The sequence below is a fragment of the Neovison vison genome, chromosome 5 (genome assembly GCF_020171115.1).
Source record: "Neovison vison isolate M4711 chromosome 5, ASM_NN_V1, whole genome shotgun sequence".
In the NCBI taxonomy this organism is placed as follows: Eukaryota; Metazoa; Chordata; class Mammalia; order Carnivora; family Mustelidae; genus Neogale; species Neogale vison.
In genome coordinates, this window is record NC_058095.1 from 28,702,671 (window position 1) to 28,725,944 (window position 23,274).

The following is a 23,274-nucleotide window of genomic DNA, read 5'->3' on the forward strand; positions in this document are numbered from 1 at the left end:
CTGGTAACACCTTGAATGTAGGAATTGTAGGTAGTCTCTGATTTTATGGTCTGTGAGCACATAGTGCTTTTTTTTTTTTTTTTTAATCTCTTGATATTCTTTTTCATTGCAAAGGAAATTCTCATTTCCCAGCACCAGAATGAAGTAGATTGGAACTTTTTTACTTCTCTTTTTTTTTTAAGGTTTTATTTATTTATTTGACAGAGAGATCACAAGTAGGTAGAGAAGCAGGCAGAGAGGGAAAGCATGCTCCCTGCTGAGCAGAGAGCCTGATGCGGGGCTCAATCCCAGGACCCTGAGACCATGACCTGAGCCAAAGGCAGAAGCTTAACCCTCTGAGCCATTCAGGCACCCCAAGAACTTTTTTACTTTTGAGAAGATTGCTGACCCCTTCTAATAAAGCAGAAAACCAGTGGGCAGCCAAGAAAATAGGCAGTAAGTTTGAGAACTTTAGATAAGTTCTCTATCTGCCCTTTTTCTTATTTCTCTTATGAAGATGGTTGATTGGTTCTTTCAGCAAAGTAGTAAGATTGAATAGAAAGATTGCTTGTCTAGTAGTCAGGTTATGTGAATTCTAATGCCACCTTTGCTATTATAGTAGCCATGAGCCCTTGAGCGAGTCATTGTTATTTATACAATTGAGTTAATACTTCCCTCTCACAAGATTATTGAAAGGATCAATGAGACAGTGCTTTGAAAAACACGAAGCTTCATTTAGAGGGAAAATAATCCTATCATTTTTAAAAAGTTGTTAGGTCAGGGGTGGTGTGTGTGTCAAGGTAATGTTTTCTAAGATGGTGAAATTATGAACAGTTGGCAGGGACTAGGCTGTAGGTTTTCTTTTCAGCTTAGTAAAACAATTTGCATTATAATTTCTAGGATATAGTATCAGAATTATTGAGAGATCTTAGTTTATAAGGTAAGATGTACCTAGCCAGTATTCTTTTTTTTTTTTTCTTTAAAGATTTTATTTATTTATTTGAGAGACAGTGAGAGAGAGGATGAGTGAGGAGAAGGTCAGAGGGAGAAGCAGACTCCCCATGGAGCTGGGAGCCCCATGCGGGACTTGATCCTGGGACTCCAGGATCATGACCTGAGCTGAAGGCAGTTGTCCAACCAACTGAGCCACCCAGGCTTCCCCACCTAGCCAGTATTCTTGCACAGGTGTGAAGTGGTCACGTTGTGCTGGGCATGGTACACGCAAATGGCTTATGTATCCAGCTGCATCCGTTAAGCACCAGTGTGATAACTTCATTTGCCATTATACTCAATGGAGAAAAAGCTAATCCCTCTTCCCTGCCTGGTGCTTCTTACTCCAACAACCTTTGGGCTCAAATCTAGCAACCTCAGATGTAATTACATACAAGGTAATCATTTAATCAGATGTCAAGCCAAGGAAGGGTCAGGTTGTTGATAATATGAGAGGTCATGTAATGTATCATATTACAGCTGTGGTTCAAACAAACCGTGCTCTTTACCAGTAGTCTCAGGAGGTAAGGCACAGAAGATTCTAACTGCTCAGGCAGAGGTGGGCAAGATGAGCTATGTAAGATCTCTCTAGCATTTTCTGGGCCTCTGCTGCTTTCAGGCATGCCTTCTCTTGCCTGTGAACCCTTTATTCCCTGTCAGGCTATGGTATTAGCATTAGAATAGAATGTGTATTTGACTTAGATGGGAGGGACTTTGTGGGTGGGTTTTTTTGGGGGGGGGTTTGTTTGTTTGTTTTTTAGATTTTATTTATTTGGGGCGCCTGGGCTCAGTGGGTTGGTTAAGGCCTCTGCCTTCAGCTCAGGTCATGATCCCAGGGTCCTGGGCTTTCTGCTTGGCGGGGAGCCTGCTTCCTCCTCTTTCTCTGCCTGCTTCTCTGCCTCCTTGTGATCTCTCTCAAATAAATAAATAAAGTCTTTTTTTTTTTCATCTTTTTAAAAAAAAAATTTATTTATTTGAGAGAGGGAAAAAGTGTGCTTGTTGTGCATGGGTGTTCAGGGGTAGGGGCAGAGGGAGAGGGAGAGGGAGAGAGAATCTGGAGTAGACTCCATGCTGAGTGCCAAGCTGAAGCCCTGAAATCATGACCTGAGCTGAAACCAAGAGTTGATCGTTGAACCGACTGATCCACCCAGAAACCCTGATATTAGCTATTTTGGTGTGAAGTGGTTTTGATTTGCATTACCCTGATGATCAGTGATGTTGAACATCTTTCCGTGTTTCTGTTAGACATCTGTATGTCTTTTTTGGAAAAACATCTACTCAGGTCCTCTGCCCATCTTTAAATTGGATTAATGTATTTTTGGTGTTGAGTTGTAGGAGTTCCTTATGTATCATTTGCAAATATCTTCTTCCATTCAGTAGGTTGCCTGTTTGTTTTGCTTATGGTGTGCTTTACGGAGTTGGCAGAGGACTTTCATCTTGCCTTTCCTATATGAATTTTTTGTGACTTGGCAGATTTGCTTATGGTCTATCCATATCACTCATTCTGTTACTCATTTTGACTTAAGCTTAGCAGAGACTTAGCTCAGCAGAGAGCCTGCTTCCTCTTCCTCTCTCTCTGCCTGCCTACCTCTCTGACTACTTGTGATCTCTGTCTGTCAAATAAATAAATAAAATCTTTAAAAAAAAAAAAAAGAATTCATTCCCCTTACCCCATAGCAAGTGTCAGAGTGATCATCTGAAGACAGAAAACAGCAATACAAACACATGAATATCAAAGTGGTTGGGAAAGTCATTGGTTTTGATCAAATTTGTTGTGCTTAACATGATTTGAATTTTTTCCTGTTTTCTTTTTTCTTTTTTTTAAAGATTTTTTTATTTTTTTATTTATTTGACAGAGAGAGATCACAAGTAGGCAGAGAGGCAGGCAGAGAGAGGAGGAAGCAGGCTCCCTGCAGAGCAGAGAGCCCGATGCGGGACTCGATCCCAGGACCCTGAGATCATGACCTGAGCCGAAGGCAGCGGCTTAACCCACTGAGCCACCCAGGCGCCCCTTTTTCCTGTTTTCTTAATCTTGGTAAAATACATACAAAATTTATTGTTTTAACCATTTTTAAGTGTAAAGTTTGGGGTATTAAATATATTCATGATGTTACTCAACTATCACTACTATCCATCTCCATGACTCCTCATCTTGTAAAACTGAAATTGTACCCATCGAACAATAACTCCCCACCTCCCCCTTTTCAGTCCTTAATAGCCACCATTGTACTTTCTGTCTCTATAATTTTGACTATTCATTTTTGGTTTTGTTTTTTTAAGATTTTGTTTATTTGATATAGACAGTGAGAGAGGGAACACCAGCAGGGGGAGTGGAAGAGGGAGAAGCAGGCTCCCTGCTCAGGGGTCCTCGATCCCTGTTCGCTGGGATCATGACCCGAGCTGAAGGCACTTACTGACTGAGCCACCTAAGCATCTAGTTTTTTTTTTTTTTTTTTTTTTTTTTTAAAGATTTTATTTATTTATTTGACAGAGAGAGATCACAAGCAGGCAGAGAGGCAGGCAGAGAGAGGAGGAAGCAGGCTCCCTTCTGAACAGAGAGCCCGATGCGGGCCTCGATCTCAGGACCCTGAGATCATGACCTGAGCCGAAGGCAGCGGCTTAACCCACTGAGCCACCCAGGCGCCCCTAAGCATCTAGTTTTGACTATTCTTTTTTTGTTGTTGTTGTTTTTGTTTATTTATTTGACAGACAGTGATCACAAGTAGGCAGAGAGGCAGGCAGAGACAGAGGGGGAATCAGGTTCCCCGCTGAGCAGAGAGCCAGATGCAGGGCTCAATCCCAGGACCCTGGGATCATGACCTGAGCTGAAGACAGGCTTAACCCACTGAGCCACCGAGGCGCCCCTAGTTTTGACTATTCTTTTTTTTTTTTTTTTTTTTTAAGATTTTATTTGTTCATTTCACAGACAGAGATCACAAGTAAGCAGAGAGGCAGGCAGAGAGAGAGGAAGGGAAGCAGACTCCCCGCCGAGCAGAGAGCCCAATGCGGGGCTCGATCGCAGGACCCTGGGACCACGACCCGAGCCAAAGCCAGAAACTTTAACCCACTGAGCTACCCAGGCACCCCTAGTTTTGACTATTCTTAAGTATCTCATATAAATGAAATCATATAGCACTTGTCTTTTTGTAACTGACTTAATTTCACTTTCTAGAATCTCTTCAAGGTTTATCTGTGTTGTAGCGTTTTCCTTTTCTTTTTTTTAAGAGAGGGATAAAGGAAGTGGGAAAGAGAGAGAGAGAGGCAGGTAGGGGGAAGGGCAGAGAATCTTAAGCAGGCTCTGTGCACAATGCAGAGCCCAGTGTGGGGCTTGATCTCACAATCCTGAGATTATGACCTGAGCCAAAATCAAGAGTGGGACACTTAACCAACTGAGCATCCAGGTGCCCCAGCATCTTCCTTTTTATTTTTTTATTATTTATTTATTTATTTATTTTTAAGATTTTATTTATTTATTTGACAGAGAGAGATCACAAGTAGGCAGAGAGGCAGGCAGAGAGAGAGGAGGAAGCAGGCTCCCTGCTGAGCAGAGAGCCCGATGCGGGACTCGATCCCAGGACCCTGAGATCATGACCTGAGCCAAAGGCAGAGGCTTAACCCACTGAGCCACCCGGGCGCCCCGCATCTTCCTTTTAAAGACTGAATTCCAGAGAGAGAGAGAGAGAGAGAGAGTGTGTGTGTGTGTGTGTGTGTATACACACACCACATATTGCCTATCCATTCTTCTACCAATGGATATTTGGGTTTCTTCCATATTTTAGCTATTGTGAATAATGCCATATGAACATATACAAATCTCTTCAAGACCCTGCTTTCAGTTTTGTGTATATATCCAGAAGCAGAATTGCTGGATCATATAGTAATTCTGTTCTTAACTTTTGAGGAATTGTGCTTGATGTAGTATTTGCCACAGTACCATTATACCATTTGACACATCCCCAACAGTGCACAAGGAATCCAATTTCAGCATACCCTTGCCAGCATTTGGTATATTCTCTCTCTCTCTCTTTTTTTTTTTTTTTGATAGTAGCTATCCTAATGGGTGTGAGGTAGGACAGGATTTAATTTTAACCTAGCTTGCTTTTCTGGCCTCAGGCCTGCAGGTTTGGCAAATGTGCATGTAAATCATTTGGCTTTGGGGAATTTGAGTGGTTTGGGCCAGGAGGAAGTCACGTATGTCTTATACCATGGGAGATCCTTAGGCTATTCTAGGCAGTGGAAGTCTGAATAGTAAGTATAACTTCTTGCATCTTAGAGGTCTGTGACCCAGTTGGCCAGGTGTTAAATATACCTGTATCTCTGTCTTCAGGTAAAGAATATCGAGGAGCACCGGCAGCGTAGTCTGGATTCTGTGCAGGAGCTGATGGAGAGCGGGCAGGCAGTGGGAGGCATGGTTACCACTACCACAGGTCAGCTCTCTCTTATTCCCCATCATGTGGTTAGGAAGAGAGGCGCATTTTCGTACATACTCTCAAGATTAACGTATGCTGGGGTAGGAACATTTTGTGTTAGGCTAGGTTGAAAGCAAGTGTCTATAGAGTTCCCTAGACATCACACATAGCCGGAGACATCACCCCTAGCTCTTACAGTACCTTTATTGAGAATGTCTTATCATTTCCCACCTCTTCCCAGATTGGAACCAGCCAGCTGAAGCGCAACAAGCCCAGCAAGTCCAGCGGATCATTTCACGCTGTAGCTGCCGAATGTACTATATCAGTTACAGCCATGACATTGATCCTGAGCTGGCAACTCAGATTAAACCACCTGAGGTCCATGAGAACCAGGAAAAGGAAGATCTCCTAAAGAAACAGGAAGGTATTCAGGGCTTGAAAGACTTTTAGAAGGGGACTAGGATACTTGTGAAAGTAGTTGCTTCCTTCGTGGTTCTGAGTCAATAGTGTTATTAGAAGTCCCACTGCGCACTGGACATTACTTTGTTCTGCATTATGTAAGGTCTGCTGTAAGAGGCTGAAGTGTGCTCTTGGAGGGAACTGGGATGAATGGGAATTGTTTGATTCTAAAATAAGCAAACATATTTCTACCCATGAGCATCTCACTAAGCTATTTCTATGGGGTTAACAGGAGAGGTTTCAAGTATGGGTTTAAAGATGGGGTAGGTATTTAGAGAGAATCTTGAGCTTCTTACTTAGCTGCTAATAATTACGTAGGGGCTGTGGATACCTTTACCCTTATTCATCATGAGCTGGAAATCTCCACCAACCCGGCTCAGTATGCCATGATCCTGGACATTGTCAACAACCTGCTGCTCCACGTAGAACCTAAGCGGAAGGTGAGCATGAGCCTTTATAGAATGCCAGTTAGCCTCATAGGAACCCATAGACCTTGTGCTTTATTTGGGGTCCAGTAAGAAAAGCCATGATTCAGACGAAAAAGGGCCTTGTGATTGGTACATCCTCTGTTAATCAGTAGTAGCCATTGAAATTTCACTTACCCAGGAAGGGTCTTGAGTGTTCCGGAGACTGTAGAGCTTCTTTACTTGATTGTTTTTCTTGGTCAGTTCTCTACTCAGTCACTTTGATACCTCTGAAATCAGTAACTAGTCCCCACTATCACCTCCATTCCTACCCTGTGGGACTGGCTTACTGTGAAATCTTTACTACTTCTGCATGGGCCTGCCCCTTACACTTGCTACTAACGCTGACAGATACAGGTAAGCTTTCTAGAAGAGATCCTTATTCCTTGTCACTTTTTCTGTTTCACTTTACTACAAGACAACTGTTAAGAAATCTTGTTCATTTCCTTTTCCACTGCTTCAGGAGCACAGTGAGAAGAAGCAGCGGGTCAGGTTTCAGCTCGAGATCTCCAGCAATCCTGAGGAACAGCGCAGTAGCATACTACATTTGCAGGAGGCTGTGCGGCAGCATGTGGCCCAGATACGGCAGCTGGAAAAGCAGATATATTCTATCATGAAGGTAGTTACCGGGGCAGTCTGAGGAGAGGGTGTTCTTCTAGGACAAAGGAGATCTCCTCTCAGTTTCTCCTGCCTTGGATCCCTAGTCTTTGCAGGATGACAGCAAGAATGAGAACCTGCTTGACCTGAACCAAAAGCTTCAGTTGCAGCTAAACCAGGAGAAGGCCAGTCTACAGCTGGAAAGCGAAGAACTTAATATCCTCATCAGGTGCCACAGCATTCTTTCTCTGCCTCTTTCCGGTGCCCCAGCTAGGGTTGATCTCTCTTCCTTGCCCATGTTTTTTTTCTTTTTTTTAAAAGATTTTATTTATTTATTTGAGAGACAGAAATCACAAGCAGGCAGAGAAGCAGGCTCCCTGCCAAGCAGAGAGCCCAACACGTGGCTTGATTCCAGGACCCTGAGATCATGACCCGAGGCAAAGGCAGAGGCCTCAACCCACTGAGCCACCCAGGTGCCCCTTCCTTGCCCATGTTAATGATAGTCTTTGGGTCTCGCGCACATCGTTGAAGGCTGATATAGATTTGGGTATTTCCTGAATGAACCTGGTTGGACTTGGCCAAAAGACTGAGAATAAGAGACCCCCCTCCTTTGACTCTTCATTAGAGTACCTCTTAGGAAAGGAGAAAACCAAATGGTTTGGAAAGATCACTTTTGTGGCCTTGCTATGTGCAGATGAACTGACAATAAAATGTTTTGAAGTTGATCAGTAAGGAGCACAATTGCAGATACAATCATAGGGGTTTATGAGTGGGCATAGACTTTTTTTTTTTTTTAAGATTTTCTTTCTTTCTTTCTTTCTTTCTTTCTTTCTTTCTTTCTTTATTTGTCAGAGAGAGAGAGTGAGCTTGTGCACAAGCAAGTAGAGTAGCAGGCGGAGGCGGAGAGAGAAGCAGGCTCCCCGCCAAGCGAGGAACCCAATGTGGGACTCGATCGCCGGACCCTGGGATCATGACCTGAGCTGAAGGCAGTGGCTCAACCGACTGAGCCACCCAGACATCCCTGGGCAGAGAATATTTTATTAGCTGCGGGGGATGCCTGGCTGGCTCAGTCAGTAGAGCATGCGACTCTTGATGTCGGGATCATGAGTTTAAGCCCCAGATTGGGTGTAGAGATTACTTAAAAAAACAAAAAAAAGCAGCAGCAGCTGTGGAACTTATAGATGGGCTTTAGCTCCCAGGCTCCAGGTGCGAGGAGCGGTGAATCCAGCGGAAAAAATTTAGGGAGTACCTGTTCCAAAATAGGCCCATCTCTGGGTTTCCCTCCTGCATCATTCTAGAGCATTCCACCCCACCCTAACCCAAATGCTGTTACCCTTATTGGCTCTGGCCCTCCTGTCCATCTGCAGGTGTTTTAAGGACTTCCAGTTGCAACAGGCCAATAAGATGGAGTTGCGAAAGCAACAAGAAGATGTGAGTGTTGTCCGTCGCACTGAGTTCTACTTTGCTCAGGCACGATGGCGCTTGACAGAGGAAGACGGACAGCTAGGAATTGCTGAACTGGAGCTGCAGCGGTTCCTCTACAGCAAGGTATCGAGTATACAAAGGCAAACTGTGCTGAGAGGCATTGTCCTGTCTCAGGAGTCTTATAGAAAGAGACACAAAGAGGCTAATTATTATATGACTACTGATGATGTTACTGATGGTAGAGACATGAGCATAGTTCTCCTCAGACACAATTGTTTGTACTTCGAAATTACACAGATATAGATGAGCTTGATCAAATGCTTCTTTCACTGAATAAGAAAGAGTATCCCTAGAAATATGGCCCAGAGGGAAGTCATTTTCCAAGTCCAGCTTGGAATGGCATTGTTAAATCTATATGGACATTCAGCTCTCCAGCAATAAGTAACTAATGGCATGGAGGAGAGGACATGATTCATTATTCCACACCCTTTTCCCCCTGGGAGTTTGGAAATATGTAAGATCATTTTTTAAATATCACAGTGACTGGGAAGTGCTATTGGCACTTAGCGTCCTTGCCAACAGTGCCCTCGCCAGTAGTGCCCATGAGAAACACTGGATGAAAGGGTGAATTGATTGTATAAAATTGAAAGGGATGCCAAAGGTTGGGATTAGACATTTGGAGAATCTAAAAATAGGATATGTAGCCATTCTCTGGCAAGCTCCTGAGAAAGGCTAATTATAGTATATTGGGTCGGGGGGTGGTGGGAAATCTTTTTATAGGTGAATAAGTCTGATGACACAGCAGAACATCTTCTGGAGTTGGGCTGGTTCACTATGAACAACCTCCTCCCCAATGCGGTCTATAAGGCAAGTCTTATTTCCCCATTCCTCCCCCATTCTCATGCTTCCTAACAAAGGGCATTTGTAAGATTTTATTTATTTGAAAAAGAGAGAGAAGAGGGGCAGAGGGAGAGGAAAAGAGAGAATCCCATACAGACTTTGTGCTCAGTGCGGAGCCCGACACAGGGCTAGATCTCATGACCCTGAGATCATGACCTGAGTGGAAATCAAGAGTTAGATGCTTAACTGAGCCACCCAGGTGCACCCTAACACAGGGCATGTGTAAGGGCCCTTTCACATAAATCCAGGGTGGGAGGTAGTGTAGTGATCTGAGAGGTTGAAAGTGCCCAGCTTAGCAAGACCATTGCTTTTTCTCGTAGTTTGAACAGACTTGTGGATTGATTTGTTACTCATTATCTTGTAGGTAGTCCTGCGACCCCAGAGCTCCTGCCAGTCTGGGCGACAGCTGGCCCTTCGCCTCTTCAGCAAAGTCCGGCCCCCTGTTGGGGGTATTTCTGTTAAGGAACATTTTGAGGTTAGTATACAGTCCTTTGGGGATACAGAAACAAAGGGCACTCAAAAGCTATCTGTGTGTTACTGTGCTACGTTAGGGGTAGGTAAAACTGAGGGATGATGTCTGAGCTTAATTGCTTCTTCAGCCTTTTTCCTCTTTAGGTAAATGTGGTGCCTCTCACCATCCAGCTGACACACCAGTTCTTCCATAGAATAATGGGCTTTTTCTTTCCTGGCCGAAGTGTGGAAGATGATGAGGTTGGAGATGAAGAAGATAAGTCCAAACTGGTGACTACTGGTGAGAACTTTTATGGTGGAGCTCCAGAAGACTGGGGTAGTGTCCCCAGAGATAGCTAAAGCTTCAGAAAGAGGATAGCAGCTGGTATGCTTGCTTTCTCGTAGGGATACCAGTGGTGAAGCCTCGGCAGCTGATTGCAACAGATGATGCGGCACCACTGGGCGCTGGGAAGGGTGTGGCACAAGGCTTAAATCGGAGTTCTGGCGTCAGGAGGTCATTTCGGAAAGTACCTGAGGTACCACACATGCCCCTAATGATGGAGAGATGGGAAAGTCCTGGGGTTCTCTGTTTGGCCCCACTAGGGATTTCTTCATTCTTTTCCAGGGATGAAAGGAGATGGAGATGTTTGGGGTCCTAAGTTTCTTCTGATGGTTTCAGGGACTCACATTCCTTTCCTGCCTTTCCTAGCACCCTGTGGATGATATTGACAAGATGAAAGAGCGAGCTGCCATGAACAACTCGTTCATCTACATAAAGATTCCCCAGGTTCCTCTGTGCGTCAGCTACAAGGTCTGCTTCTCCCCAGTACTTTCTAGAACAGGGTGGGAATGGAACCAGATAAGATCAGAGATTAAAGTTAGGCACCACCGTCTAGTTTGTGAAGCTGTTCTGTGGGAGTCAGTACCATTACAGGATGAGGTAAAGGGAAATCAGTAGCTAAACTGCTGCTGTAGGAAAGCACTGGGCTCGGACTCAAGTATGGCTTGAACTAAAAATGGCAGCTGAAACATCTTTTGATTCTTCTTTTCTCTGTCCCCTCCCTCACCTTCTCTTGCAGGGTGAGAAGAACAGTGTGGATTGGGGTGACCTTAACCTGGTGCTGCCCTGTCTGGAGTACCACAACAACACCTGGACATGGCTCGACTTTGCCATGGCCGTCAAGCGGGACAGCCGCAAAGCCCTGGTTGCCCAGGTATGCCGGCAGAGTTTGTGGAGGTTTGGTTAGCAGGGGCTGGCAAACAGATCCTGTGCTCAGGTGCATTTCATTGTAGGACATATGTAGGACAAGCAGCCTTTGGGGATGGGCAGCTGAATGAAGTGAGCAACTTCTATCCCTACCCGCTCTGTGACTTTGGTCAGATGATTAAATTAGATGGTTATTGAGTATTTTGTATATCTTAACAGTTGATTTTTAGGAAACTGAGGGCTGACACAACTTGAGGTTCAGAGTGGGTTCTAATTAGACTGTAAGCTTCTTAAAAGCAGAGATTATTTTATAATTTGAATTGCCCTGCTGTGCCTTCATGTAAGCTTAATAAATCTTTATTGACTTGTTCACATTGATTTATTCTGCTTGTACCGCTAATATTTACCTTCCCTTTTACTCCTCTCTAACCTATCAGGTAATCAAAGAGAAGCTAAGGCTGAAGCCTGCAACAGGGTCTGAGGTCCGGGGAAAGCTAGAAACTAAATCAGACCTCAACATGCAACAGCAGGAAGAGGAGGAGAAAGCCCGGCTCCTCATCGGTTTAAGTGTGGGCAACAAGAACCCTGGCAAGAAGTCCATCTTTGGGAGGCGCAAGTGATCCAGCATCCAAGAATGGCTGCAGTACAGGATCTGACTCTGGCTTGGGCCCCAGGGACTTGTGGGGTGGGAGGTGCTTCCCTTTACCCATCAGGATTTGTGGGGGGTCAGGAGCCCACAGGGTACTGTGGAGAGAGGCACTGCTCTTTTAGCAGCTGGCCTTTTCCCTGCAGAATACAGTGGATAATAACGCTGAGTTCTACCTCACACTGATCAGCAAGCCAAGGGCCAGAGAGGCATCAAGAGAGCATGACCCAGGGAATGGGCCCAGGACTAGGATCTGGTTCCATTGGGGCCAACTGAAAGGGTGGGAGGGACAGTTCTGATCAAGTGTGATAAATTTTTATAGACCTATATATAAATATATACATATATATTTCTAAGTGTAATTGCTCTCCCTCTGTGTTAGAAAGTTGAGGGGAGGAGTTGATCTCCTGTTTCTCATTCCACTGCCTTGTATGAGAAGTATTAGGGTTCTGGGGGGAGATCAGCCCCTTCTCAATCTGTGCCAAGTTCACTTGGGAAGATGGCAATAGATGCCAGGGCTGGCCATGTGTCCCTTGGGGTATACCCTGGAGAATGGTAAGAAAACGACTTAAAGAGAAAAAAATATATATTTTAAATTTGATTTTTTTTCTTTTTGGTGTGTTAAATGCATGGGTTTCAACCTGTGTCTCTTCCTCCCCATCAACCTAAGACATATCCTCTAGCTACCACTTTAATGGGGATGACCTCTTCTCTCCTCTGTGAGACTGTATCACAGATACGTCCCAGCTCTGCTTTGACACTGGCCTTCTAATAGGTCTCTATACATTTTAGTGCTGGCTCAGCCTATTCATAACTGGGTTTGGTGGGGGATAGAATTTGGGGATAAGAGTGGGGTTTGGCTGCATCAACTTGCATCTCCAGTCATGAATAGCAGAGAAGAGGCGGGGCTCATGTGTAATGTAGCATCAGGGGCAGGGGTTGCTTATGTAACTAGGACAGCAGATTTAGCAGGGAGGAGAGGAGGCAGAGGCTTTGGATGGGAACAGTGAGCTGTCGGCAGGGGCAACATGCCCCGGTGGCTACTTCTCATAAGGTAGGCTGTGGGGCTCTGGTAGCCTGTTTAGGGGGAGGTAAAGGGAGCATGGGCTTAAGGCCTGGGAACTGACTTAGGAGGGAACTGAGGAGAATGTTAGTGATGCCCACTGTGGAGGGGGACTAGCAGGCTAGTCAGCCACAGGCTGAATCTCTTGATGCCTCAAGGGGAAAAATATCCAAATACTAGTTTCCTAGAGGATTTAAATCATGTCCAGGAAATTTAGGCCTTGGCCCAAAGCAATGGTAATGGCAATGACAATTTTGCCTGGTGCTCAAAAATGGATCCCTAAGGTTGTGATTTGAGGGTGTGTCTTCTAAGATGGGAAGAACTTGTAATGCCTCAAGGGCAGAGGTTTAGAGTGGCTCCCTTGGTTCTCAGCAGGGTGACAGCATCCGGGGTCCCTGGGTCCGAGGCTGGAAGAGCCTCTGGTCAGGTGTGGGGACTACCAGGTCAGGTGTGGAAGAGCTGTGGGGACTACGGGGGCATCAATACCTACACCAGGAGTCCTTGGAACCGGCCCGGTTGCTAACAGAGAAGCCTCTGTCTGAGTGGCCAGTACCTCAGTTCGTCAACCTTTTCCTGCCGGAATTTCCCATTAGGCCCCTCAGGGGGCATCACCAGCTGAAGGTAGGTCAGTCCCCAGAAGGGGTTTCAGTCTTGGGGAGACATCTAAGAATGGCCAGAGTTTCAATTGTGCTATTCTCCATTTCTCTGTACAGATTTTAGGCCTTGTGGCTAAAGGCTCCTTTGGAACAGTCCTCAAGGTGCTAGACTGTGGCCAGAAAGCAGTATTTGCAGTGAAGGTAGGGACCTAGGTATTCTTCCACATCATTCTCTAGTCCCTGCCTCCAATCTTGGTTTCAGAAAGGTTTGGTAGGCATAAACAACCTGTTGGAGTCACCACTCCTCTCCTTTTATAGGTGGTGCCCAAGGTAAAGGTCCTACAGAGGGACATCCTGAGGCAGTGCAAAGAGGAGGTTAGTATACAGGTATGCACAGAGCCCAGGAATGGATCCTAGGAAGAAGTAAACCACAGGTGGACAAAGTACCTTTCTTGTCCCAACTGTCCTGCTCTTCCTGGTTCTGCCCACTCCCTCTGCTTCAACCAAAGTAGATCCTGGGAAAAGCAGTTATCAGCAATTAATTCTAGACCCTTCCATGGAAATCTCTCCAGCATATCATAATGTGTTCCGCAGTATCATGCTGGTTTTGGAATTATCAGGCAGGAAATGCCTACTTAGTTCACCTGAACTGAGAGGTGGGGCAGCAGCTCCTTTTCTGCAGAACTAGATAAATCCTGACTTCTTGGCTGCCTTGATTCTCAGTGACATTTTACCTCCCTAACTTCCTGTTTTCTTCATTCCTAGCGACAGATCAACCATCCTTTTGTACACTGTTTGGGGGACAGCTGGCAGGGAAAACGGCACCTCTTCATTAGTGAGTGATGGGCCTCTCATTCCCAAGAACCCTTTTATTGTACTCCCCACCTGAGAGTACCCATTCCTTTGGCCTGTCCTCCCTTTGCTCTGTTTCCCTTCTCAGAGCACTTTTCTCTCCCAAGAGAGGGAACAACGGGTGGCATCCGTTTGGGCAAGAGGCCTAAAATGCCTTGAGCCCATGCACAGTAACCCCAAACATTGCCTAGACTTCTGGTACTTTGCAGTGTGCAGCTACTGCAGTACAGATCTGTACTCCCTGTGGTCTTCTGTTGGCTGCTTTGCTGAGGCTTCCATCCGCCTCTTTGCTGCTGAACTGGTTCTGGTGCTGTGTAAGTGAAACAAGAATGGTAATGGAAATGAGGGAAGAATTGAGAGGGAGGGGCAGAGAAGAGATCTGATATTAACTCTGGAGGTCAAAGAACAGGGATAGGAATGGGATGGGAACTACAGGAGAGCTTTACCACACCCCAAACTTGCTGTCATCTGCAGGCTATCTCCATGATTTGGGCATCATCCATCGGGATGTGAAGGTACAGTGCTTTTTTCTTTGTCTGAAGTGGGGCCTCAGAAGTTCCAGCAGATCTAAGAAGGCAGCGGGGGAGGGAGCTGAGAAGAGCTGACCTTGGGGCCTTCAGGAGTGCTAAGGATTTGGGCAAGGGCCATCAATGTATAGGCCTGAATACTGAATAGGGCCTGTTTCTCAGCTGGGACGTATACATGTTGGAAGAGGGTTGAAAGGAAGAGGATGACTAATAACTTCTCACCTGTGATTTTTCAGATGGAGAATATCCTTCTGGATGAACGAGGTAAGTCCTTTTCTTTTCCTAGCCCCAGATTGAGAGGACCCTCAGTTTGGGAATAAGTCGTGGCTGATGAGGGGAGGACCAGAGTGGTGCTGTTGCCTTATCTTTCATAGGCCATCTGAAACTGACAGACTTTGGTCTGTCCCGCCGCCTGCCCCAGGGAACCCGAGCCTATACTATCTGTGGTACTCTTCAGTACATGGGTGAGAGAGGGGCTAAAGCCGGTGGGGTAAGCGTTGGCAGGAGTCTAGCTGATTGATGTCAATGACAACTGTCTTTCAAATCTAGCCCCAGAGGTCCTGATTGGAGGGCCTTACAACCACGCTGCTGATTGGTGGTCCCTGGGTGTCTTGCTTTTCTCTCTGGCAACTGGGAAGGTGAGAGAATGGTAGGGATTTTGAGCAAAGAGAGGAGCTTTGCCCTGTAATGGGAAAAAGACCTTAGGAAATCTTGCCTCACTCCTCACCAACCAATGATACTGTGCCCCCCCACCCCCGCCCTGCCCAACTCAGTTCCCAGTGGCTGCAGAGAGAGATCATGTGGCCATGCTGGCAAGTGTGACCCACTATGGTTCTGAGATCCCAGCTTCTCTTAACCAGGGGCTCTCACTCCTGCTCCATGAGGTAAGGGTGAACACTATTTTCCTTCTATCCCTATCACTGAAGTGATACTTCCCCTTTCCTCTAATAATCTGGCCAGGGTGGGCATGTGCTCCAACTTGATCAAAGTACCACCTCACCAGTCGCCTTCTAACCTGCACTTTAAATTCCAGTTCTAAGTTTTTCATCCTTCATCTATCCTCCCCATCCATAACAGGTCACTTCTGAGAGAGAGGGCCAGTGCTACTCTCTTACCAATATAGCGCCTTTCTTCCTACCTTTGCCTGGAAATTAGCCTGTTTCTGTCTCTTTCAAATCTTCTTTAGGATTTTTCTTCCTGCCCTCCACAGATTGATGAACTTCTCCTTTTCCAGCTTTTCTGTTTAGCCCCCTTCCCATCCCAGTTCCTCACCCTTCATGCTCTATTTGCCTTCAGCTCTTATGCCAGAATCCCCTCCAGCGTCTGCGTTACTTGCATCACTTCCAGGTCCACCCTTTCTTTCGGGGTGTGGCCTTTGACCCAGAGCTCCTACAGAAGCAGCCAGTGAACTTTGTCACGAAGGCGCAAGCTACTCAGCCCAGTCCATCGGAGTCCATGATTTTCAAGGATTTTGACTGTAACCTGGAGTCCTACCTGGTCCATCCCAGCCTTGTTTGAGCCCCTCTACTATAGATTTGAGCCTATCTGGGAACCTGAGGATTTCTTCCACTGCCATATCATTATGACCACTTTGATGATCTGGTTTGTTTTCAATCTGTGGCCTCTTACCATTCTGTTATACTTGTTGGACCAGAGTTCAAATTTTGAGCATGCTGCTATTGGCAGCCACAATTCCTGACCCCTCCCACCCTCTAATACAACCCACCTCTCAATTCAACATCTTGTATCAGAGTGTTGACCTTTTCCTTTGCTTCATTTCTTCAATGCTCATACCCTGAAGCTTTCAGCCAGAGGCTTATTCTACTGTTCCTGTTCCTTCCCTCTGCCATATTTCCTTTCATTATTTATTAGAGAGGGGAGGGGCACAAGGAGACAGAATCTTTTTTTTTTTTTTTAAGATTTTATTTATGTATTTGACAGAGAGATCGATCAGAGGTAGGCAGAGAGATGGGGGAAGCAGGCTCCCTGCTGAGCAGAGAGCCTGATGCAGGGCTCTATCCCAGAACCCTGAGATCATGACCTGAGCTGAAGGCAGAGGCTTAATCCACTGAACCACCCAGGCACCCCAAGGAGACAGAATCTTAAGCAGGCTCCATGCCCAGCACAGAGCCTGACATGGCGCTCAGTCTCTCGACCCTGAATTCATGATCAGAGCTAAAATAAGGAGTTGGATGCTTAACCAACAAGATTTATTTATTTGACAGAGATCACAAGTAGGCAGAGGCAGGCGTGAGGGGGAGGGGTGTGGGGGAGGGGTAGGCAGGCTCCCCGCTGAGCAGAGAGCCCGATGTGGGGCTCCATCCCAGAACCCTAGGATGGCAACCTGAGCCAAAGGCAGAGGCTTTAACCCACTGAGCCACCCAGGCGCCCCGTTAAGTTGGCATTTTAACCCCTAAATATGCAGTTAAAACATAAGACCTGGGGGCTCAAAGCCTGTCTGTAACAAATCTAATTTTTAAAAATTTCAAAAGTGAATTTAATAGCCTAATGTGAGGAATAGGAACTGAAACAAATGTGGGTTAAATGTCTTCTAGGGCTGATTGGGATAGCTATTGAATTTTTTTTTCCAAGACAAAACCTCTTCAAAAGACAAGATTCTTAAACTGATCATTTTCCTAGATAACCTAGGATTCACATTCTGATGGACAAACCAAGGGATTAACAGGCATGACGTCAACCTTCAGATTTAAGGTTAGATGTATTTCGAGAACCTTTTCCTAAAGGAAAAGGTAAATCATCTGGACCTTAAATTTTGTATATATTTCTGGCGTTTACTGACTTCTTTTCATTTTTCTTAAACTTCTCAAAACCATTAAAAAATTTTTTTATTTATGTATATAAGTAATCTCTACACCCAATGGGGGGTTCAAACTCCCAACCCTGAGATCACAAGTAGCACGCTCTTCTGACTGAGGCAGCCAGGAGCCCTTCAAAGTCTTCATTTTCATTATTCTTCAGTTATATCTGATCTCTCTTTATAGACCGAAAAGAGTCTGGAACACCCTGTATACATGCGTTTATTAATTCTGTTCCTTGGATTAAGCCAGATTTTCCCTGTACAAAGCTGGCATTTTATGGCCTCTGCAAAATTGCTTTCTCTGGATTGTACTTTAGCAATCTAGGAAAATCCCTATGAAATTTATCTGCTGTGGATATACTATAAAGGTGGTTCATTATAATTCATAATGTCAATTTAAGGACGCATGGGAGAAATTTCCTCTGAACCGAGCTGTGCTTTTCCTAAATTGCTATTTGGTTTTACCTTAAAGACACTAAATATTCAACAGACTGTATTTTTCTCTTCATATCACTGCTAGGCCACTTAAAGCCCAATTTGTAGTCCACTTCCAGCAAGTGTTTAGGACTTCATGTTGTATATTTTGTGTGCTAGCCACATTCTTGGTTCCATCTTTGCTACCTTTATTTTCTTTTTTTCTGTTTCTAAATGAATAATAAAATGTAACATTAATCCTTTTATTTCATTTGTTTCTCTTTAGATACTATTTTAGCTTTCCTACATTTTTTTTGTAAAAGTTGTAGTGACCAGAACTGCATATTGGATAAAAACCCTGAACACTAGAAATAGGAATTAATGGTTTCTAAACTCGTTAAGAGTATTAGACTTGTGCTTAGATTCACCAGTAACTATCTCAGAGTCTTTAAACAGTTTTGAACTTCTCTGGATCTTAGTTTCCTATATATAAAATGAGGAGGTTATAATCACTGGTTCTTCATTGAAGGGGATTGGGCTTCAGAGTTCTGTGATGCTTTTTCAAAGGGAAGTTGTAGATGATTTTATGATGCTTTGTGTCTGGTCCAGTGTTAATGTTCAGGTCACCTACCATTATATAGCCTCTCTGGTCACAACCAGCATATTGGGTAAAGGTCTTTTGGACATGGTTGACATGTCTCTAGGGTCCCTTTCATAGGTAATATTAGGTAGTTTTGGGACCATAATCATATAATTTGAATCATTTATCAAATGTGGACATTTTTAATCAGTGGATCATTGTAGTAGTGATTATCAATGTAGAATGGAAGGGGTGACAGAAAATCGAAGTTTCAGAAAGTATAATTTGAAAAAGCACTGTCTTCACCCCCCAGTTTTGATATGCTTATCTCTGGAAGGCATTCTTTCCTGCTATCCTCCACCCCCATTTAAAATCACTGACCTATAAATATAATAGGTTGTACTTATCCACATGAAATCCACTTAAAAATACTTTCATATACTGGGACGCCTGGGTGGCTCAGTTGGTTAAGCAGCTGCCTTTGGCTCAGGTCATGATCTCAGCGTCCTGGGATCGAGTCCCACATCGGACTCCTTGCTCGGCAGGGAGCCTGCTTCTCCCTCTGCCTCTGCCTGCCTCTCTGTCTGCCTGTGCTCGCTCTCTCTCCCTCTCTCTCTGACAAATAAATAAATAAAAAATCTTTAAAAAAAAAAAAAACTTTCATATACCACCTGATATCACCTCTTAACTCTATTTTTTCATTATCTAGAGGAAGTCAGATATAGCTATCAGTATATTTTATGCTGTACTCCCTTCTGTCTTATCTAACTATGTAAGATTCGTCTTAACACCAATCCATATAGTCCTCTAGAAAAGTGTCTTTATAATTCTACTCATTGTTTCTTACCTCTGAATTTCTTTGCCATGTATCGATCTGTTCATTTCTTTGTTAATTTAACGAACTGGTAATCACAATTCCTTAGTTACTTATTTAAATAGAGTCTTCAGTGTAAAAATCTTGTCAAAGTTTTTTCAAAATAAAATCATATTCACTGCATTATTAATCCCCCTTACAAGCTGAATTGTGTCTCCACTGCAGTCTGCCTTCCTGCATTCATACGTTGAAGTCCTAACCCCCACCCCCGTACTTCAGACTGTGACTGTATTTGTAGATAGTCTTTAACGATGTAATTAAGTTAAAATGAGGTCATGGGTTGGCCTTAATCCAATGAGTGGTGTCCTTAAAAAGAAGAAATTAGGACACAGACACAGACACACACACACACACACACACACACACAGAAGGAAGATGGAGCGAAGATACAGGGAGACAACAGCTATCTCCAACAAGCCAATGGGAAAGCCTCAGAAGAAACCAGCTCTGTTGACACCTTGATCTCACACTTACAGCCCCCAGAATTGTGAGAAAATAAATTTCTGTTGTTTGTGCCACCCAGTCTGTGGTATTTTGTTATAGCAACCCTAGTACACTGATACAACTGCTATGATGAGTTCTAATAGATTAATCAGGAATGATTATTTACAAAAAAGCATGCTACCTTACTCCCTATAGTTTGGTTTTGCTTATATTCTGAGAACATACCATTTTTCCATGAATTTTGCTGGTTTATGGAGCTCCACTGATTAGCAACTATCACACTGCCTCCTTTGCTCAGTACTCCCATCAAACACATTATACACACATCAGTCATTGTAGCAGGGCTACTAATTCCACAGTTTCATCCTTGAGTTCACTTAGAACTGCCAGGTACATACTTCTCAGAGTTGCTGATTTGGGTTATGTATTTGGATTTTTACAAAGTAAGTAATGTCTAATCCTAAAATTAAAAGCTACAAGTGTTGGGGAACCTGGCTGTTTCAGTTGGTAGACCAGGTGACTCTTGATCTTGGGATTATAAATTTGCCCCACGTTAAGCATAGAGATTACTTAAAAAATAAAAGAACAGGTTTTTTTAAATATTTGGACCCCGACTTCATATCATATACAAAACTTAATACCAGATACATTTAGGATTTAAATGTAATTGTCAAAACATTAAAAATTTTAGAACATTTGGGAGATTAGATTTACAATCAAGGAATGGAGGAGATACCTAAACCAAGACAGAAAATGAAAGCACTATAAAAGAAAAACATTTACATAAAAATGTGAAGAATGAATGACTCCATCAAGATACTTTTAAAGGAAAGATAACAACTTGACTGCATAAAAGTCTTCTATAATGCCTGGGTGGCTCAGTCAGTTAAACGTTAGCCTTTGGCTCAGGTCATGATGCCAAGGGTCCTGGGATCCAGTCCACATTGGGCTCCTAGCTCAGTGGAGAGCCTGCTTCTTCCTCTGCCTGCTGCTCTCCTTGCTTGTGTGTGCTTGCTCTCTCACTTGTGCTCTCTCTGATAATAAAATCTGGGGCGCCTGGGTGGGTCAGTCATTAAGTGTCTGCCTTAGGCTCAGGTCATGATCCCAGGGTCCTGGGATCGCCCTGCATCAGGCTCCCAGCTCAGCCGGGAGCCTACTTCTCCCTCTCCAGCTCCCCTGTGCTTGTGCTCACTCTCTTGCTATATCTCTCCGTCATAAATAAAATAAAATCCTTTTTTAAAAAGATTTTTATTTATTTATTTGACAGACAGAGATCACAAGTAGGCAGAGAGGCAGGCCGAGGTCGGGGGGGGGGGGGAGGGTAGGGGGTTGGAAGAAAGCTCCCTGCTGAGCAGAGTGCCTGATGTGGGGCTCCATCCCAGAACCCTGGGATCATGACCTGGGCCAAAGGCAGAAGCTTTAACCCACTGAGCCACCCAGGCGCCCCGATAAAATCTTTTAAATAAATAAATAAAACCTTAAAAATAAAAGTCTTTTATGTAGGGCCAAAGATACCATTAATAAAAGTCAATGGACAAAAACAGTTAAAAAAAGCTTGTAATGAGTTAAGGTCTATCACACGAAACTCTGACAAATTAGAACAGAGAAAAAAAAACATTTTTAAAAAAAAGGGCAAGGAGGGACGCCTGGGTGGCGCAGTTGGTTGGGTGACTGCCTCCGGCTCAGGGCGTGATCCTGGAGTCCCGGGATCGAGTCCCACATCAGGCTCCCAGCTCCATGGGGAGTCTGCTTCGCTCTCTGACCTTCTCCTCGCTCATTCTCTCTCTCACTGTCTCTCTCAAATAAATAAAAAATAAAATCTTTAAAAAAAGGGCAAGGAATACAAAGTGATAAATAAGTTAATTACATCTATATCAGTTAACATAGAAGGCTGTTTATTTTATTTTTTTTTTTAAGATTTTATTTTATTTGACAGAGATCACAAGTAGGCAGAGAGGCAGGCAGAGAGAGAGAGGAGGAAGCAGGCTCCCTGCTGAGCAGAGAGCCCAATGCAGGACTCGATCCCAGGACCCTGAGATCATGACCTGAGCCGAAGGCAGCGGCTTAACCCACTGAGCCACCCAGGCGCCCTAGAAGGCTGTTTATACAGGGTGCACCTAGTTGGCTCAGTTGGTAAAGCGTGCGACTCTTGATGTTGGGGCTGTGAGTCAAAGCCTCACATTGGGAGAAGAGTTCACTTAAAAAAAAAAAAAAAAAGGCAGCTCCATACAAGGTATTGAGTGGAGAAGAAAAAAATGCAGAAGTGTAAGAAGTGATGCCATTTTTGTAAAGAACTCAGTGCCTTCTCCTCCATGTGTGTGGTCAGAGAACATGAAAAAAATGGAAGAAAAGAGTAAGTACAAGTGGAGTTTAAAAAAAAAAAAAGACACTAGCCCCTCAATCCCAGAGACACCCTTCTACATATTAATTAATTTGGGGGAGGAAAATGTATGTGTAAACAGACATACAGAATCTGTATGAGTATGCATATGTTGTTGTTGTTGTTTTTAAAGATGTTATTTATTTGACAGATCACAAGTAGAGAGAGGAAGGAGTCCCGACGTGGGACTCGATCCCAGGACCCTGAGATCATGACCTGAGCTGAAGGCAGAGGCTTAACCCACTGAACCACCCAGGCGTCCCCCCTGCATATGTTTTTTACAAAGGTGTACACACTATTGATTACCTCAGACAGGTAGAATGGGGGGAGGCTTTGCCTTTAATACATCTTTGCATTGCATTGTTTCACTTGCTATAACAGGCATCTATTATAATTTGAAAAACATCAAATTTAAAAAATTATGCAAAACACCACCAATAAACATTCTGTTTATGTTACCTATTTATAAACATTATTTTCCCACTCATCTACCCTTCCATATTTCTCCTGATTTGCTGCTGGAAGCACTATACCCTTTTGGCTACTCACCTAGCATCTGACAAACTGCAACAAGATCTAAGCATTCCAATTCACACATTTCTATGATACAAGCTGTTATCAGTAGCATTTAGTTATTTTTCTTTTTTCTGTCACTTCCCACTCTTCTTTTATTTGCTGAATCTTTTTGATTGACCAGAAGTACATATACCTTGGGATACCCTCTTTTGAGTCTTGGGAAACCCCACGCTCATGCTTGTGCTCTTAGGTGGTCTTTCTTCCCAGTTTCCTATTCAAGCAACTGTTATCCATCATAGTGCCTGCAGGCCAGAACTGTTAACGTTTTAAGAGCAGTGCTGTCCCATAGAAGTATAGTGTAAGCCCCATAAGTCATTTTAAATTTGCTAGTAGCCACATTACAAAGATAAAAAGAAACAGGTGAAATTAATTTTAATGTATTTTACTTAACCTAATATACCTAAAATACAATTTCAACATGTAATCAATATTTTTAAAATATTTTATATTCTCTTTTCCATACAAAGTCTTCGAAACCCAGCTTGTGTTTTACACCTATAATATATCTCAGTTGGGATTAGCCACAGCTGAATTGTTCAGTAATTCCATGTGGCTAGTGGCTATGCTATTAGACCCCCGGGTTGAACAGGAGCTCATCATCTGAAAGCCCTATATAGTTCATGA

General features: G+C 44.0%; 2 protein-coding genes across 6 annotated transcripts in view; both read left to right on the forward strand.

The window, feature by feature from the left end:
* KIAA0100 (KIAA0100 ortholog) overlaps window positions 1–12,127 on the forward strand; it is a 32,588-nt gene extending 20,461 nt beyond the window's left edge. The window contains exons 27-39 of one of the 3 annotated variants that reach the window (XM_044248305.1): window positions 5,297–5,396; window positions 5,620–5,802; window positions 6,156–6,277; window positions 6,765–6,920; window positions 7,006–7,127; window positions 8,266–8,446; window positions 9,104–9,190; window positions 9,588–9,698; window positions 9,839–9,974; window positions 10,079–10,209; window positions 10,383–10,484; window positions 10,753–10,887; window positions 11,318–12,127. In XM_044248305.1, the coding sequence (XP_044104240.1) occupies window positions 5,297–5,396; window positions 5,620–5,802; window positions 6,156–6,277; window positions 6,765–6,920; window positions 7,006–7,127; window positions 8,266–8,446; window positions 9,104–9,190; window positions 9,588–9,698; window positions 9,839–9,974; window positions 10,079–10,209; window positions 10,383–10,484; window positions 10,753–10,887; window positions 11,318–11,500 (1,749 nt within the window). In that variant the 3' untranslated portion in view covers window positions 11,501–12,127. The other 2 variants (XM_044248306.1, XM_044248307.1) reach the window with 2 other exon arrangements.
* Window positions 12,128–12,219: 92 nt separating this feature from the next.
* On the forward strand, window positions 12,220–16,483 carry RSKR (ribosomal protein S6 kinase related). Of its 3 annotated transcripts, none has more exons than XM_044248308.1 (12): window positions 12,220–12,580; window positions 12,962–13,210; window positions 13,303–13,386; window positions 13,504–13,572; window positions 13,951–14,020; window positions 14,247–14,351; window positions 14,512–14,552; window positions 14,801–14,828; window positions 14,939–15,028; window positions 15,114–15,202; window positions 15,338–15,448; window positions 15,861–16,483. In XM_044248308.1, the coding sequence occupies exons 1-12, from the start codon at window positions 12,524–12,526 to the stop codon at window positions 16,080–16,082; spliced, it is 1,215 nt and encodes a 404-aa protein (XP_044104243.1). In that variant the 5' UTR covers window positions 12,220–12,523; the 3' UTR covers window positions 16,083–16,483. The 3 variants fall into 3 exon arrangements, with proteins under 3 accessions (XP_044104243.1, XP_044104244.1, XP_044104246.1); XM_044248309.1 differs by having other exon boundaries at window positions 13,504–13,560; XM_044248311.1 differs by lacking the exon at window positions 14,247–14,351.
* The last annotated feature ends 6,791 nt before the right edge of the window (window positions 16,484–23,274 follow it).

Excerpts from the sequence above, each read along its gene's own strand:
- RSKR (XM_044248308.1), top strand. The coding sequence starts at position 12,524 with ATGGGAACAGTGAGCTGTCGGCAGGGGCAACATGCCCCGGTGGCTACT. Across the intron at positions 15,029-15,113 it reads TGGTACTCTTCAGTACATGG|CCCCAGAGGTCCTGATTGGA; the intron begins GTGAGAGAGGGG and ends TTTCAAATCTAG. Across the intron at positions 15,203-15,337 it reads TCTCTCTGGCAACTGGGAAG|TTCCCAGTGGCTGCAGAGAG; the intron begins GTGAGAGAATGG and ends TGCCCAACTCAG.